Source organism: Squalius cephalus (genome assembly GCF_949319135.1).
Source record: "Squalius cephalus genome assembly, chromosome: 21".
NCBI classification, from domain to species: Eukaryota; Metazoa; Chordata; class Actinopteri; order Cypriniformes; family Leuciscidae; genus Squalius; species Squalius cephalus.
The window spans coordinates 27,686,927-27,702,141 of record NC_137142.1 but is presented as its reverse complement, the minus strand read 5'-3'; the positions used below and the strand labels follow the sequence as shown (position 1 = coordinate 27,702,141).

General features: G+C 38.4%; 2 protein-coding genes across 4 annotated transcripts; both read right to left on the bottom strand.

Annotated features, from left to right (window-relative positions):
- Positions 1–162: 162 nt before the first annotated feature.
- On the bottom strand, positions 163–6,869 carry pank2 (pantothenate kinase 2). Of its 2 annotated transcripts, XM_079855326.1 has the most exons (8): positions 6,652–6,744; positions 6,305–6,554; positions 4,397–4,749; positions 4,057–4,310; positions 3,764–3,940; positions 1,657–1,780; positions 1,321–1,446; positions 163–1,236 (listed from the first exon to the last, which is right to left on the bottom strand). In XM_079855326.1, the coding sequence occupies exons 2-8, from the start codon at positions 6,531–6,533 to the stop codon at positions 1,186–1,188; spliced, it is 1,314 nt and encodes a 437-aa protein (XP_079711452.1). In that variant the 5' UTR covers positions 6,534–6,554; positions 6,652–6,744; the 3' UTR covers positions 163–1,185. The 2 variants fall into 2 exon arrangements, with proteins under 2 accessions (XP_079711452.1, XP_079711451.1); XM_079855325.1 differs by having other exon boundaries at positions 6,305–6,869.
- On the bottom strand, positions 6,869–15,196 carry mavs (mitochondrial antiviral signaling protein). Of its 2 annotated transcripts, none has more exons than XM_079855314.1 (6): positions 14,573–15,196; positions 11,666–11,731; positions 11,445–11,574; positions 11,147–11,327; positions 10,341–11,056; positions 6,869–9,716 (listed from the first exon to the last, which is right to left on the bottom strand). In XM_079855314.1, the coding sequence occupies exons 3-6, from the start codon at positions 11,565–11,567 to the stop codon at positions 8,943–8,945; spliced, it is 1,794 nt and encodes a 597-aa protein (XP_079711440.1). In that variant the 5' UTR covers positions 11,568–11,574; positions 11,666–11,731; positions 14,573–15,196; the 3' UTR covers positions 6,869–8,942. The 2 variants fall into 2 exon arrangements, with proteins under 2 accessions (XP_079711440.1, XP_079711441.1); XM_079855315.1 differs by lacking the exon at positions 14,573–15,196 and adding an exon at positions 13,639–13,702.
- Positions 15,197–15,215: the final 19 nt, after the last annotated feature.

Genomic DNA, 15,215 nt, shown 5'->3' with positions numbered 1-15,215 from the left:
GGACCTGAGCTAACATGAGCTAACAATGAACAGTTTATTTTGAACTGTATTTTGAACTAACAAATAAACACTGTAACAAATGTATTACTCACTGTAAAGTGTTACCAGTAATAAATACGATTTAAATGTTTCTGCCTGTCAAAAGTATGAAGACGCCTAATTATATTGTGGTTTACATCTTTTATTACAAAGAAAATGTACAATTATTTGGATTAAAAAAAAAGTACATTTTGTTGTAGAACACAATACGCAAGGCAAAATATTTACTGATGTAGGAACAAACTGCCTATTACTTGTACAGACATGAGCAATCAAGCAAGTAATATACAAAAGACTATGAGACAGTAACAGAGCACATGTTGGTTTTGTGTTGTTTCATACAATGTTACAGCAACAGGGACACCAAAATTATTCCAAAGGTAACAACAAAAACAAAAAACGATACGTCAGGCTCTCATCTTTGAAGAGGAGAATTATCCATATTGTAATATTTTTTGTTAACCTCCCTAATAATTGGTCAAAGTTTTGCCTGGTCCCTTTCTAATAGTTTTTTATGCAAAATGCTGTCGAGCAACACAACACTTGTTTTCTACAAACATAATATGAGCTACGTATATCCATGACATTCTGATTCTGAACACTCATAAAATAATTGTTTTCATAACCAGACCTCTACAGCAATTATATTTACTAATTTTGCATTTACGTTGCATCAGTTAAATAAATAATAGAGAAAAAAAAAGTGCTTGATTAATATCTGCATGCTTTTGAGTAAACGGCTGCTTGATGCAAAATCAATCCATAACCATTAACGGCATAAGATGATAGCTGACACATTTCAGAATATAAAAAGTGTTGCGAGTGAAAGCTATAGATCAGATCTTATTGCTTTATTCTCATATCAGCTGTTGATTTTGACATACCATAATATAAGATGTTGAAAAAGTTTAAAGGGTTTAACATTTTTAAAGCTTGCAGCAATTCCTAAAACTAGTATTGCCATGCGGTTTATCCTGATTGTTTGACCTGAATGTATAATGTTATTATAATATATTTGGTATGTGGTAGATGACAGGGCTTGGTCTTTATAGTTGAGGGCATGGTCTGATATTTGAAGGCAACTTTGGTCTGTTTGCATAAATATGTCTTTTGGTAAAAGACATACAACTAAGATTGATTAGTAGATCAGAATGGGTTTGTTAATTCCAAAAGTGCACCAACCGCACCAAAATATCCCTGAAAAACAAAAATAAAATGGTTATGAGTGATTTGTTTAGATATTATTTGAGCTTTGGATGTATTATGCAGACTCGCACACACCTCATGTCGAAGGAAAAGGGCTTTGAGTTGTCCTTTGCTCCAGTAGTCCAAAGCATAAGCGAGCAACTTCATGGATAACGTGTTCACTCGCAGAAAGTTCCCAACAAACACCACTCTTTCAATGTTCTAAATAGAAGAAACTCATGATAAGCATTCATCCTGAAAATGCAATTTTGTTTTAAGAGAAGTTTCCAACGAGTTGATTGGCCCCTGGTCTCTCATAGCCCTGTACAATGCTGCTTGATCCAGATTTCACAAGGCAGCACCGTAAAGAGGCTGACAGACAAGGGCAAGGACAACATAATAGCGATTTATAGTGTGGGTGTACATGTGTACCTCGTTAAGTGCACACATGCGCGTGATTGAGCCAATGTTGTTTGTGATGGTGACAAGTGTTGCTCTAGCCAGATCCTCCTTTGAGACTGAGTCTCTTTTCTCCTTACACATCATGTTCCCAAAGCTACAAAAAAAACATACATACACATTATACTGATTATATGTATCATAACAGAAACATTGATAACAGTATCATATAATGAATAACGTTGTAATTGTTCGTCATATACCGGTAGGCCTACATGTATTAGTAGTATACACTCTTAAAAATAAAGATACTTTATTGGCATCTATGGTTCCATGAAGAACATTTAAAGGGATGGTATAATGCCCCTTTTTACAATATGTAAAATAAGTCTCTGTTGTCCCCAGAGAGTGTATGTGGAGTTTTAGCTCAAAATACCCCACAGATAATTTTGTACAGCATGTTAAAGTTTTCCCTTTTTGAGGGTCAGTAAAAACGCCTTGTTTCGTGTGTGTCCCTTTAAATGCAAATGAGCTGCTGCTCCCGGCACAGAGGGCGGAGCTTCAACAGCTTGTGTGTGTCAGCTGCTCCTCATGCAGACAAGCACTAAAATGTCAGAAACTGATCTGCCTTTTATGTTTAAACTGGGGTCGGACAATGATGGAGAGACTCAAGAAGAAGTGACAACAGGACGTTTCTGAATGGTTAGTTGATGAATTTATGTTGCTGATGTGGAGTTAACTATCTTCAAATCACTGATTAGCATATTCTGTCATGATAATCTATAAATCGCTCGTGTGGGAACTGTTGTAAGATGCCTACAGAGTGACATGCTATTGCATTTGTGTTACGTACTGTATTGCATGTGAAAAGACAGATGCGACAGCTTGAGCAGACTCACAAATGTGCATGTCTACAACAACTCTTCCTCTTCTAAACATGGACTGCGTGTTCCCGGGGGCGGGGTTTATGTAAATTCTAGGGTTGGTGATGTCACTAACCCGGGAGGAATGTCGTGTAGTCCCTAACAGCCGTTTGTTGTAGTCCTTAAAAACGATTTCTTTAAAAGCAAATATCTTCCTTTGCTTTGAACTTTGAGCGTTGTAACTTTGCAGATGTTGTTTATACTCAAACAGCAACATTACACACTAACTAAAGTTAGAAAAGTGAAATCATATTCAACCACCCCTTTAACATCCATGGAACCTTTCCATTGTACAAAAGGTTCTTTATAGTGGAAAAATGTTCTTTAGATTATTAAAATGTTATTCACACTAAGAAAAACATGGCATCACTGTGAAATGCTCCTTTGAACCTTTATTTTTAGTGTACTATTCAAAAGTATGGGGTCAATGATTATTTTGGAAAGAAGTTAATACTTTTATTCTACATGGATGCATTAAATTGATGAAAAATGTCAGCAAAAAAACATTTTTAATGCTACAAAAGTTTTCTTTTTTAAATAAATGCTGTTCTTTTACCAAAAAAAATTATATAAATCAAAAAAATATTAAGCAGCACAAGTGTTTTTAACATTGATAATGCTAAGAAATGTTTCTTAAGCACCAAATCAACATATCATGTGAAACTGAAGACTGGAGTATTGGCTGTTGAAAATTCAGCTTATTTTGAATTGTAAGCCAGTTATTATAAAATAATAATAATAATATAAATTATTATTCAACAATTTTTTTACAAATAGATGCAGCCCATTAAAGGGTTAGTTCACCCAAAAACGCTGTCACCATTTACTCACCATCATGTTGTTCTAAACCCGTAAGACTCTTTTGTTCATCTCTGAAACACAAATAAAGAATTAGGAATTTTGGACTAAATTTGGACTAAACCGCTCAATTCATATGGATTAGTTTTACAATCTCTTTATGTACTTTATGAAGCGACAAAGTGGTAGTTGCGTAGCTGTCGATGGAGGGACAGAAATCTCTCAGATTTCATTGAAAATATCTTAATTTGTGTTTTGAGATGAACGAAAGTCTTACAGGTTTGGAACAACATGAGGGTGAGTAATTGATGACAATTTTTTTCATTTTTGGGTGAACTAACCCTGTAACATAAAAACCTAATTAAAAAAAACATAACAAATGCCCTCAAATGTTTGAACTGTAGTGTATATGCCTGTACCTGGAGGCAACAGCCCATCCTGGCAAGCCAAATCGCTCATAGTCACCACCGTAGATGTCCCTGACTAGTTTATCTACACGTGTACTTTCCCCTTCAGTGGCCATTGCCAATGCGTCCTCAAAGGTGGAGCATCCAGTCAACAGGCAACAAAGCCCTAGAAATGTACCACCACCAAGACTGGAGGGGAGATAGAGAAAAAATTACCATAGCTTTACAGTAAAATCCATTTTTATTTTGTTAAACTGTTTTGTTAAACTTATTATGAAATGATAAATTATAAAGCCATGACCAACCTGGTTCCAGTGACACGCTTGTAGTTGTCTTTGGAGTATACAGCCAATATGCTGACACCTGAGCCAATGTTGACAAGCAGCAAAGGATAGGGGTTCTCCAGGTTGTATGCCCTCTGCTCGCAACGGTCAGGTTCTGTTGGGTGCTCAAAATAGTAACATTCGGATAGACCACTTGAGACCACCGAGTCAATATACAGAACCCCCTTTATCAGACAGTCCAGCTCATCTAGCTTCAACAGCTGCAGATTGGCCATCTAAAAGAGAGACAGCACAGTGAGCCATTTAGTTAAACAGATTGCATTGAAGAGGTCAAAGTGAAACAACGTGAGCTTGGACATACTGTACGGAAGTTATCCTCGTATTTAAATGCACCACCTCCAGTGGCACATAGGGTGGTGTGCAGACTGGAGAAGTGCTTGTCTCGGCCCATCTGCAGGAAGGTAGGCAGCTCGTGCGTAGGAAAGCGAATGAAGTGTAGGCTGCCCTTGCGACCCCAAAGGGATAGGTCAGTCAGCTCCAGGTGGACATCTCGAATACCTGTTTTGCCGTAGGCGGTGTGTGAGGTGAGGTAGTGACGGATGCTTTTCAGACTCTCCACCTCCTCCTGCTCTTCTTCTGCTGTAATGTCTTTGGGCTCAAAGTAGACCAACTTCACCAATGTGCCACCAATGTCCATGCCAAACCATGGGAAAGCTGGGGACCAATGACAGGTAAGTGACTTGAGTGCCTTGTACATTTTCTAAACACATTTTCTGCAAGTAAACAAGAATACAAATTAAAGCTTATTTTTTTTTAGATAAATTGTAGTTAATTATTAACTTATATTTCTCATAAATTAAGTAGAAATATTGGTTATTCGTACAATCACTTGGGCAGGGTTGAATGGTGGCACTTGACAATGTCAACACTACAATGAGTATAATTGCCAAATTTATTCAAATTAAATATTAGTTTAATAGGTTATTTTTAAAATTATTGTAATTATTGTAAAATATTGTATTGTATAGTAAAATTATTGTATTGTAATTATTGTATCATAATATCAAAACGTCTGAGATGGCAGATGCACAAATATATATACACATACATACACACCGGCTGTTTTGGGTACACCTATTTCAACTGCTTTCACTCCTGTCAGCTAAGAACAGGAAACTGAGGCCACAATTTGCACGGGCTCACTAAAATTGGACAATAGAAGATTGGAAAAACGTTGCCTGAGTCTCGATTTCTGTTGCAACATTCAGATGGTAGGGTCAGAATCTGGCGTAAACAACATGAAAGCATGGATCCATCCTGCCTTGTATCAACTTTTCAGGCAGGTGGTGGTGTAATGTTGTGGGGGATATTTTCTTGGCACACTTTGGGTCTCTTAGTACCAATTGAGCGTTGTTTAAATTCCACAGCCTACCTGAGTATTGTTGCATGTCCATCCCTTTATGACCACAGTATACCATCTTCTGATGGCTACTTCCAGCTATATGCACCATGTCACAAAGCTCAAATCATCTCAAACTGGTTTCTTGCAATAGTGGGCAATGTGTATGTTCTCACTATACTCAAATGGCTTCCACAGGCACCAGATCTCAGTCCAATAGAGCATCTCTGGGATGTGGTGGAACAGGAGATTTGCATCATGGATGTACAGCCGACAAATCTGCAGTAACTGTGTGATGCTATCATATCAAGGCAGTTCTGAAGGCAAAAAGGGGGTCCAACCCAGTAGCAATATGTACCTAATAAAGTGGCCAATGTGTATGTGTGAATATACTGTATATATGTATATACTTTTGCACAATTTTATTTTAGTGTTGAGTCGCCACTTATTGTCCAATAGCCTATAAAATACCTGAAAAAAATCTATTTAAGAACCATTTGCTTATTAGCCTAAATTTATCAACTGGAAATTAGACTGTATCAATTCCTTATACAAATATTCTGAATTGTGTTACGTTTATTTCTAAATCCAATTATACATCATCTATCATTTAAACAATATTTAATTCCAGAACTAGTGCTTATTTTGTTTTTGCCGATTAAAAGGAACCTCCGATTTAAAAAGAAAAAAATAATTCTAGCAAGTGCTAATCGATGTTAATTGTGAGCGTACAAAATTGACAAACTTGGCTATCAAATATCTGACTACAGATTTTATTAATTTATATTCGACATTTTTTATCACTGTGATGTGAGCATGAACTCCGTTAACCCCGTTACTTATCGCCATAACACAAGATGGTTCACCTACGCGGCCTGTTCTTTTTCAGCGAATCGAGCCTCAGCATCGCCGGCGTCGATTTTGACATCCGCTGCTCTATGGGTCCACTGCCACCGGCCGCTGCACTGTCTGCTCCCGGTGTAGCAATTATGCTACATGTCGTCTCCGTCTTTGATCGAGGCAGCTTGAGCGCTGTCGATTCTTCCTCTTGCTCCTCGGCACATCCCTCGCCGTCACAGTTAAAGCCGTTCAGCTCCATTATGTCGTTTGACAAAAATCTCTACATCGATTGTCAAGCAGAAAAATAACCGTTAACACATATAAATGCATTGTCATTATTTCATTTTGTTATTTAGGTCGATATAGAAAATGTTTACGTCGCTGTGTTTACAACACAGTTAGTCGAGTCACCAATGAATGCGCTTCTCCTGTCAACTGAAATCGCATCGAGCCAATCAAGTTCTCAGTCTACATTGGCGATCAAGTTCTCTTCATCACCAGCAGATGGCGTGCTTCACAATAACAACACTACTACACGCATCATCGAGTCAAAACCTTATTGTCTTATATGTTTATGATGACTGACCAGAAAGACACAAGGTAGGACAGTTTATTCAGAAGCATTCCAGAAAATCATTAAGACTGCGCATCATCAAGAATGACCAGTACACAAAAAAACTTTAGCCTAGTAAGTATAAATATTCCCCTAAAATAAAGGCCCAGAGATAATACCAGTACTTAAAAAGATCAGTAGTAACAATACCACATAGTGCATTTAAAATCATGTTCAATCATACATGTCTAAACTTCATACCAAAAAGTGTAGATACAAGTGCAATTGCTGATTAAGATATTACATTTAGGCCTGGTTTCACAGAAAGGGCTTAGATTAAGCCAGGATTAGGCTTTTAAATTAGAACATTTAAGTAGCTTTTATAAACGTGCCTTAAAAAAAAATATTACTGATGTGCATTTTGAGACAAAACAATGGCACTGATATATTTTAAGATATGTCAGTGCAAGTTGCTTTCAGTGAAGACAGCTTGCATTTTAGTCTGGGACAAGGCTTAAGCCTTGTCTGTGAAACCGGGCGTTTAAGTGTACTCTGTTCATTCAGAGTCATTCACAATGTTTACAATATAATTCAGTTTACTCTTACACAGATAATTTGATGCTATGAGCATGAATCTTATCACATTCTCCAGCTCAAAAGGTAGCAAATGCCACTAGCAACCCCATAGAACATGAGTTTGAATGCAAGAGAACATGTGAACTGAATTTAAAAAAACAAACAAAAAACGTATACAATGTAAGAAATGCATTTGACAAAAATGATCTTATTCAACTATACTTCAAAATGGACATAAGCATGTATACAGACACAAACCTTATATATATCAAGGCTGCAATATAAACCTAACAGATTTTTACCCTCCACACATTAGGCACTTGGTTTTGTTTGAATTTAGTTTCATCCATCTTAACAGTTACTCCGCTATAGGTAGGCCTACCGCTTACAGCCAGTGGTGGACATGGCTGAGATTTACTGAGGGGACAATAGTTGGGGACATATTGTATATTTTAAAAACATAGATAAAACATAGATAAAAATCCTATTTCATTTATGTATGAAATTTGAATAGCTTTTGGAGGCCATTTCATGGATTTCCCACACTTGAAATTCACTCCCTGGACTCAGTCCCCCCCTCCCACCAAAAAAAAAAAAAGGTTTTTGTCAATGGTGAAATGCTTCCTGTGTGCATGTGTGTATGCTTTGATGTTCCAGTAAAACAGAAAGTGTCTGTTGGACAGTCTCACAGAGGTCAAACTGCCTTCAAAATACAGGACAGTGATGAATTAGAGAGTTCACTAAGGTGTCTGTGAATGAGGATTCATGAGAAACAAGATAAGTTTGAGAACAAACACTGCTCTAGAATCTTCTGTGAGGGGGCTAACGGAGAGGGTTGGAACAATTGTACAGTCTACTACATAATGCTTGAGCAAGTGCTCCAAATGAGCTTTCTATTAATGTCCAACAGGGGTTATGCAACAGCTCCTTATATTCATGGTCAGTCACACAGGATATATTCTTGCAATGTTTTACAATTGACAATACAACCAATTGTTGTACAATGTAATACCACCTGTCAAGCTAGTTTTTCCAAATGATTTAAAAGGTACATCAGTGAATCTGATTTTACAGGTGCAACGGCAGTGAAATTCATTAACGGCCCTGGCATACAAGGCATGCATTAGGCACATGGCAGACAAGTATTATATATAGCCCCAAATATACGCACATGAAAATAAATACATAAGGATGAAACCACAAAAGAGTTTGGTGACAGAAGTTATGTAGGATTGAAGGCAAGATTTTCAGTGAGTAACTAGAATTTCAATCTGCTCCGGCTTTAAAATACTTGGTATATAGTGGTATGGTATATTTTTATGGTACGTTTTGTCCTTTTCTAAACTTGACAGCAGCAATTACTATCCACTGTTGTTCTTTGGAAAAGAGCAGCCTGGACATTCTTCTTAATAAGTCCCTTTTGTGTTTCATCAAAAAAAAAAAAAAAAAAAATTATATTGATTTCATGAAACATGAGGGTGAGTCTATAATGACAAAAATTTAATTTTGGGGTGAACTATCATTTTAAGACCTTTTCAGTTAATGCTTGAGCTTCCAGGCCAAGAAAACAGCAGATAGAGCAATCCCAGCAGCAGCAGCAATGAGTTGGAAGTTGTTTTTCCTGAATAACCCTGCATAGTCCTCTTCTCTCTGCTCTGGCTGTAGAATAGTTGCTGGCCTAGCATTAGATTCTTGCTCTCGGTAGTTGATGGTGGCTGACTTCTTACGGTCTGATGGCTCTGAATCATGCCCAGATGGATCACTGAGAGGAACTACATTTTCTGTGCCGCTATGGTTCAGGGTATGCTGGTCTCTGCTACGTTGCAGCATGCTTGGTAGCTGACCATTAAAATTTTCAGCAGGTGGCTCCTCAGAATACCGGATTACATTGACCTGTGTCTGACTCTCATATAAAGATTCGTAGTGGTCTTCCTCAGGCTGGTTAGGTGTCGAGGGAGCAGCAATGTAATTTAAGGACTGAGAGGCAGAATCAAGGGAAGCAATGGGAGTGGAGGTCTGCTCTGCAAGACTAGGAGACCGTCGAGGTTCTGTGGAACACTCTGTTGATCTGCTGATCTCCAAATCACCTGAAACCACTGAGCAAGGCTGTTCTGGCAAGACAGGAAGAATCTCTACTCTGTTCTGCTGGGGTTCTGGATGCTGAAGGATGCCAGGTTTGCTGAAATATTCCTGGTCGATGGAAGAGGGAGGGTGCACCTCAGTAGGTGCAGATGATGTTGCCTGACCTGTTCTAGTCGAATTTGTTTGGCCATTAAAAACGGGTAATCCAGCAGTGTTGTTCCTCTGAACATGCTGCAGATAAAACAGAAGATTAAGGCACAGAATACAACAGATTAACCACTGAAAAACTGAGAAAGGCCTACTGAGAAAGCTTTTTATATATTGTAATCATTACAATCACAACTTGTAATAATTGCTTTAATGAGCTCATTGTTTCTGCCTAAATGAATACATGATGTTAGCTAACTACATGATTTGTTTCATCTTAGAACTGTACATTCTGACATATGGACATTACTTGGGCACACATTTACATCTGATAGCAGATTACTCTAAATCAGGGGTGGGGAACGTTGGTCCAGGAGGGCCACTGTCCTGCAGAGTTTAGCTCCAACCCTGAAAAAAAAAACCTCACCTGATTGTAGCCTTAGTGATCCTGAAGACATTGATTAGCTTGTTCAGGTGTGTTTGATTAGGGTTGGAACTAAACTCTGCAGGACAGTGGCCCTCCAGGACCAACGTTCCCCACCCCTGCTCTAAATTGTACCGTAATGTAGATTTTTGTTAAAGCTGCTTTGAAACAATATGTATTGTGAAAAGTGCTATACAAATAATTGTGAATTTAATTGAAAACAAACTTGCTATATTATAGCTTTGGCTAAGAACAACAGTGGATTGCTTTGGTTTGAGCATTACCTCGTTTGCAGTTGGGTCAGAGATCTCTTCAGGCCCCTGCATTGTCCTTTCCTCTCTCAATGGGGAATTCGTTTCTTGGACAGGGACATTCACTGAGGTGCTGGTTTCCTTGACTGCGATTGGCACCTGAATCTTCTCTGACATCTGAGAACTCTGGTAGGTGGTGCAAGGCTGTGTAATTTGAATTTGAGAGGTGTTTGAGGAGGATGCTTGAGCACTTGAGGTGGAGAAGAGAGTTTCACCAGTTGATAAGGAGTTGGTGGTTTGTTCTGTTAAAGCCAAGCCATCTGGAGTATCTAAAACAGGCGTTTTGTTCTCAGCTGGCCCTGTGTGGGTTGGGATTTTGGAGACTGAGACTTCAGCAGGGGGAGGTGTTTGGGAAGGAGCAACAACCAGCGGTGCATTTTCAGCTTGGGATACTGGTTCAAGAGAAGGAGCTGGAACCAGAGTAGGAAGTTTTTGCACTTGCTGTGTCTCTGGAACTTCGAGAACAGGAGCAGGAGCAGGAGGAGCAGGAGATGGTTCTGGTGCTGCCATGTTGGAAAGGGCAGCTGAATGTGCTGGGACGTCCCCTGCGGGTGGAATCGGCAAAGAAGTGGTCGCTGGGACATTATGAATTGTTGCTGTGATTACGGTTGGTGTTGCACCAGCTGGAGAATAAGAAGGAGCTGGAGTAGGTGCAGGTCTGTGCACAGGAGCAGCAGAAGCAGGATTATCTATAGACAAGACATAAACAAAAAAGGCATTCATAAATAATGTCCATCCTTTTTAAAATTTGCTTTGAACACAAGCAAGATAGCTCTTACTTGTGATTCCTCTGATACTGTCATAAGCACTTTTCATCTCATCGGCCAGTTCCCAATGTTCACAGTTCTGCAGTGCAGTGATGAACTCATTAGGCCAGTTCTCTCGTCTGCGTAGATTGTCCAGAAGTGTCTGCATAGCAGTGAAGTTTCCAGAAGTTTCTCTCTTGGCTTCGATCTCTTCCTGCAAAATGTAAAATTATAATTAGTAAACAAAAACAATTTAGCTAACTGAGCTTTTCACTCTTGCATATCTGGTTATAGTGGTGATGTTATTTGTGGTTAATGTGATCTGGCTTACCTTATCAGTGAGTGTGAGGCATGGCAGGTGAACTATGATATCTCTCACTTTGACCGTTGATGAAAAGCGAGCCAAATTTGGCCTGATCGCTTTGTTATAAAATTGTTCACGTGTCAATGACATTTTTGCACTTCGAAAGAGAGTGATAGAAAAAGAGTTTTATTTAGTGATTTATTGTCATCAATTACACTAAATAAAAACACATACTTGAATATTAGTACCTGCTTTAAACAGTAAAATTCAACAGCCTCTTCTTTGTTTCCTTGAATCTGGACTCCAAATTAGCCCTGGGAAAAGAATTAGATTTTTTTTATTAATTCAAATCTTTGTTGTGAAACTTAAAAAAAAAAGTTTAATGTGAAGGTTAAATGTGAATTGGCTTAAATGATCATCAGATAGGCAGAGTACAATCTACTGACAATGCTAGAAATATGATAATCTCATAATCCATCATGAATGGCACTTCTGGATGAGGAAAGCTTTCAACTAAAAGTGAAAGTGAAACTGGTGTATATTGAGAATTTTAGGGAAATCCTTAAGTTTCCATTTGGCCTTCATAAAAAAAAAAAAAAGAGTTTCGAACAGAACAGAAAAATGAATTCATCTGACATCACTGCAATCTTAAACCAGAAATAAATGTTTGTGAAATGTAGAGCAGATGTGATGAATGAAAAGCAGATCATTTTTGCAACATTTACTCATCAGGACAGGGGATGTCCCTGAATGCCCCCATATTTGCCCAAACTCACAGGAGTACAACATTATTCACTATATTGGGATGCCAGGGTAACACCATGCCCCACCCAACCACTTAACCTACCCTTAATGACACTATAAGCTTCACCCCAAAACCGGTCTGAGACTGCTGGGCTGGCCTGGCGCTGCTGTCCTCAGACTGCTGTGACATATGGCTCTGCTGCTCTGCAGTTTATTATTAAATGATTCTCCAGTACAACGGTGAATAATGAAGAGAGACCACAGTGTGTTGTGTACCTCAAAATATTAGCTACTGACAGTATATGAAGCCAAACATGTTAAGACGCCACAAAGGCTACGTTCACACTGAGTCCAAATTTTTTTTTGCATAACCGATTGAAATCCAGCAAAATGAATGTCCAGCGCAATGGCTACACATATGGTCATGTGGTAAATCGACAACATCTGCATTGCAAATCCCTCCATGTTGCAGTTGTTGTTTTTGGCGTATAACTACCAGCGCAACGTTATTGCCATAGAAACCAATGCAGATATTTCAGAAAATGAAAGAAGCATGGGACATACAAATTGGATCTTAACAGTTGTGACACACAATGTAGACAGTCTAATTTTAGATCAAATTCCAATCGGATACACAAATAATTGGACAGCGTGAACATAGCCCTAGAGACTTCACATCACACAAAGAGAAGCCCATTGAAGTTGAGAAGTTGTAGTACTGTATAAATTACAATGTTTCAAATAAATCCTATAGGATTTTTCAAGTAAGGTCATGTCTGAGAGTGTCTATATATGGGTGCATGTTTGGGGCTTGAAAATATGTTTCTCTACTGCAGTGGTTCCCAAACTTTTTCTGCCAGCCCCCCCCTTTTGTAATGTAATGTGACTAATATAAAGTATTTGATGTTCTTGATGTGGATGTCTTAAATATTTCTAAATTGTGCCATCATGTAAAGAGGACATATATATTTTATGTTATTTTGGGACAGACAGATCTCGACCTCATAAAATGCCAGTTAATCAATGTGTGCTAAGCTTCTGAGCACATGTACAGTATATCTGTAAATAATTTTCATTTGTGTTAAACATTTTACCATTTAAACATTTAAATAATTTGCACTAGGTCATTAGTAGGCATATTATCTAGAACTACACAGCTAAGTGACCTTGAAATGGATGAATAATTTAGTATTTCTGTTTGGTAGAGAGCACAAAACTTATGTGACCTGGACATTACCCAGCTAGTGGAAAAATTAATGATCTCCAAACATCAAAGCATAAACTACTGCTGTTCTGCAACCATTGCTCCTCTTTCCCTGATGTATAATACTGTGTATAATGTATAATACTAATTTATAACAGTATACAATATAAAAAGTATAACAGAATAAAAGTCAACATTTGACATTCTTTTGACATTCATACCCCTGAAGTCAGTCCAACCAAACGAGCCCACAAATACAGTCCAAAGTCCTACCTTAGACAAGATTGCCAAAGCAAGCATCACCTGCATCTGTGACACATGACAATATGCAGTGCGATTTGTTCACGCTTTTCGCATCTAGTTTTCAATTCTCCTTATAGCCAAAAGGAGGATTCAAGTAGACTACAGGTTCAATCGACAGAATAACGGTGAAGTGGGAACAGGTCATCAGACTTTGGTCTGTTTGCACTTAAACAGCTCAGCAATTATAATCTGTTGTCAGATTCAATGACAGTGCTGCTCTTCTAAACTAAGGCACTGGCAGGTCAATCCACAGTTCATGTCCCTCAAAGGTCAAACATGAAATAGTTTAACTGGAACAGAGCCATGTGTATTATTATCTGTCATCTTGTATGATAACAGGCACTTGAGGTTCCATTCACTCTTCTAATGAAGACACACTAAACTAGACAAGTATTCAGGTGCAGCCAGCCAGATTCAAGACTATTCACAGTTTTTAATAAATTATTATAGGCTTTAAAGCACGAGGTTGAGGTCACAATGACAGACTGCTTAATTGGCTTCTGTTCAAGGAAACTGGCAAACCTACTCTTATGTGGAATGTCCTCTAAACGACCGTACCGTTTCCCTGTAAAATCTTGAAGAAACCTTGTCAAGTATTTTGAGGTGACCAGGAAGCAACTACTTGCCTTGATATACAGTATACCACACTTTAAAGTAGCTATGCTACATTGTGCCTGACTTAGAACAACAAGGAACAAACCTTTGAATCCCAAGCATAAAAGTATAACATTTTGAGTTTATGCGACGGGTATTAGGCTACAATCCGGCTGTTTGTAAGGAGAACCCTTAGCATAACTGGTGCGCGAGCTTTATGCATTTACACATGAAACACAAGTAGGCCAACAGTATAATTAACGCACATAACAACTAAAATTCCTGAAATGTAAAGTGTATTTGGGCTTACCCTTTAGAGGAAGGTCAGTCTATCAATTCTTTCGCAGGCTGAGACACTTTCGATATGCACGTCTTCCTTCCAGCATTTAAGGCACAACCCTCCCCTGTCATCACACGCTGTTTGTCTTTTTCATTGGATATCCGAACTGTGTTTCAACTTGTTACATTACGCCACTAAATTCTCGTATTTCCGTGTCGATAAAATTATTTTGGAATCTTATTGGAATTGGACGACTTTTAAAACCTTAATATTATTACTTGTGGGCTATCTTATGGTGGCAGGTATAGTGATCGGAGGGGACAAACTGTGAGGTCGAAACACGAAAGTAAACTAAAATTATGCCTGGTCAGATAGACTTTGAAATACATGATTACATATTTTAATTATACAGCTCTAGGTATGGTAGCTGTAAAAGCTGATAAAGAGACGCCAATGAAAAACTGATAAACTCTCCGAGGTAACGACAAAGAGATATGCTGAACGTGCCATAGGCTTCCAGTTATGGGTCTAAGTCCCTCAAGCCAAAGTTTTTGTGGCCCGGGTGATATTGTCACCATCAAAAATATATATTAAATGTGTAGATATGAATAGACTGTGTACGGGTTGTGTGTGCGCACAGTGCACTCACTGCGCAGACGCGCGTTTTCAGACA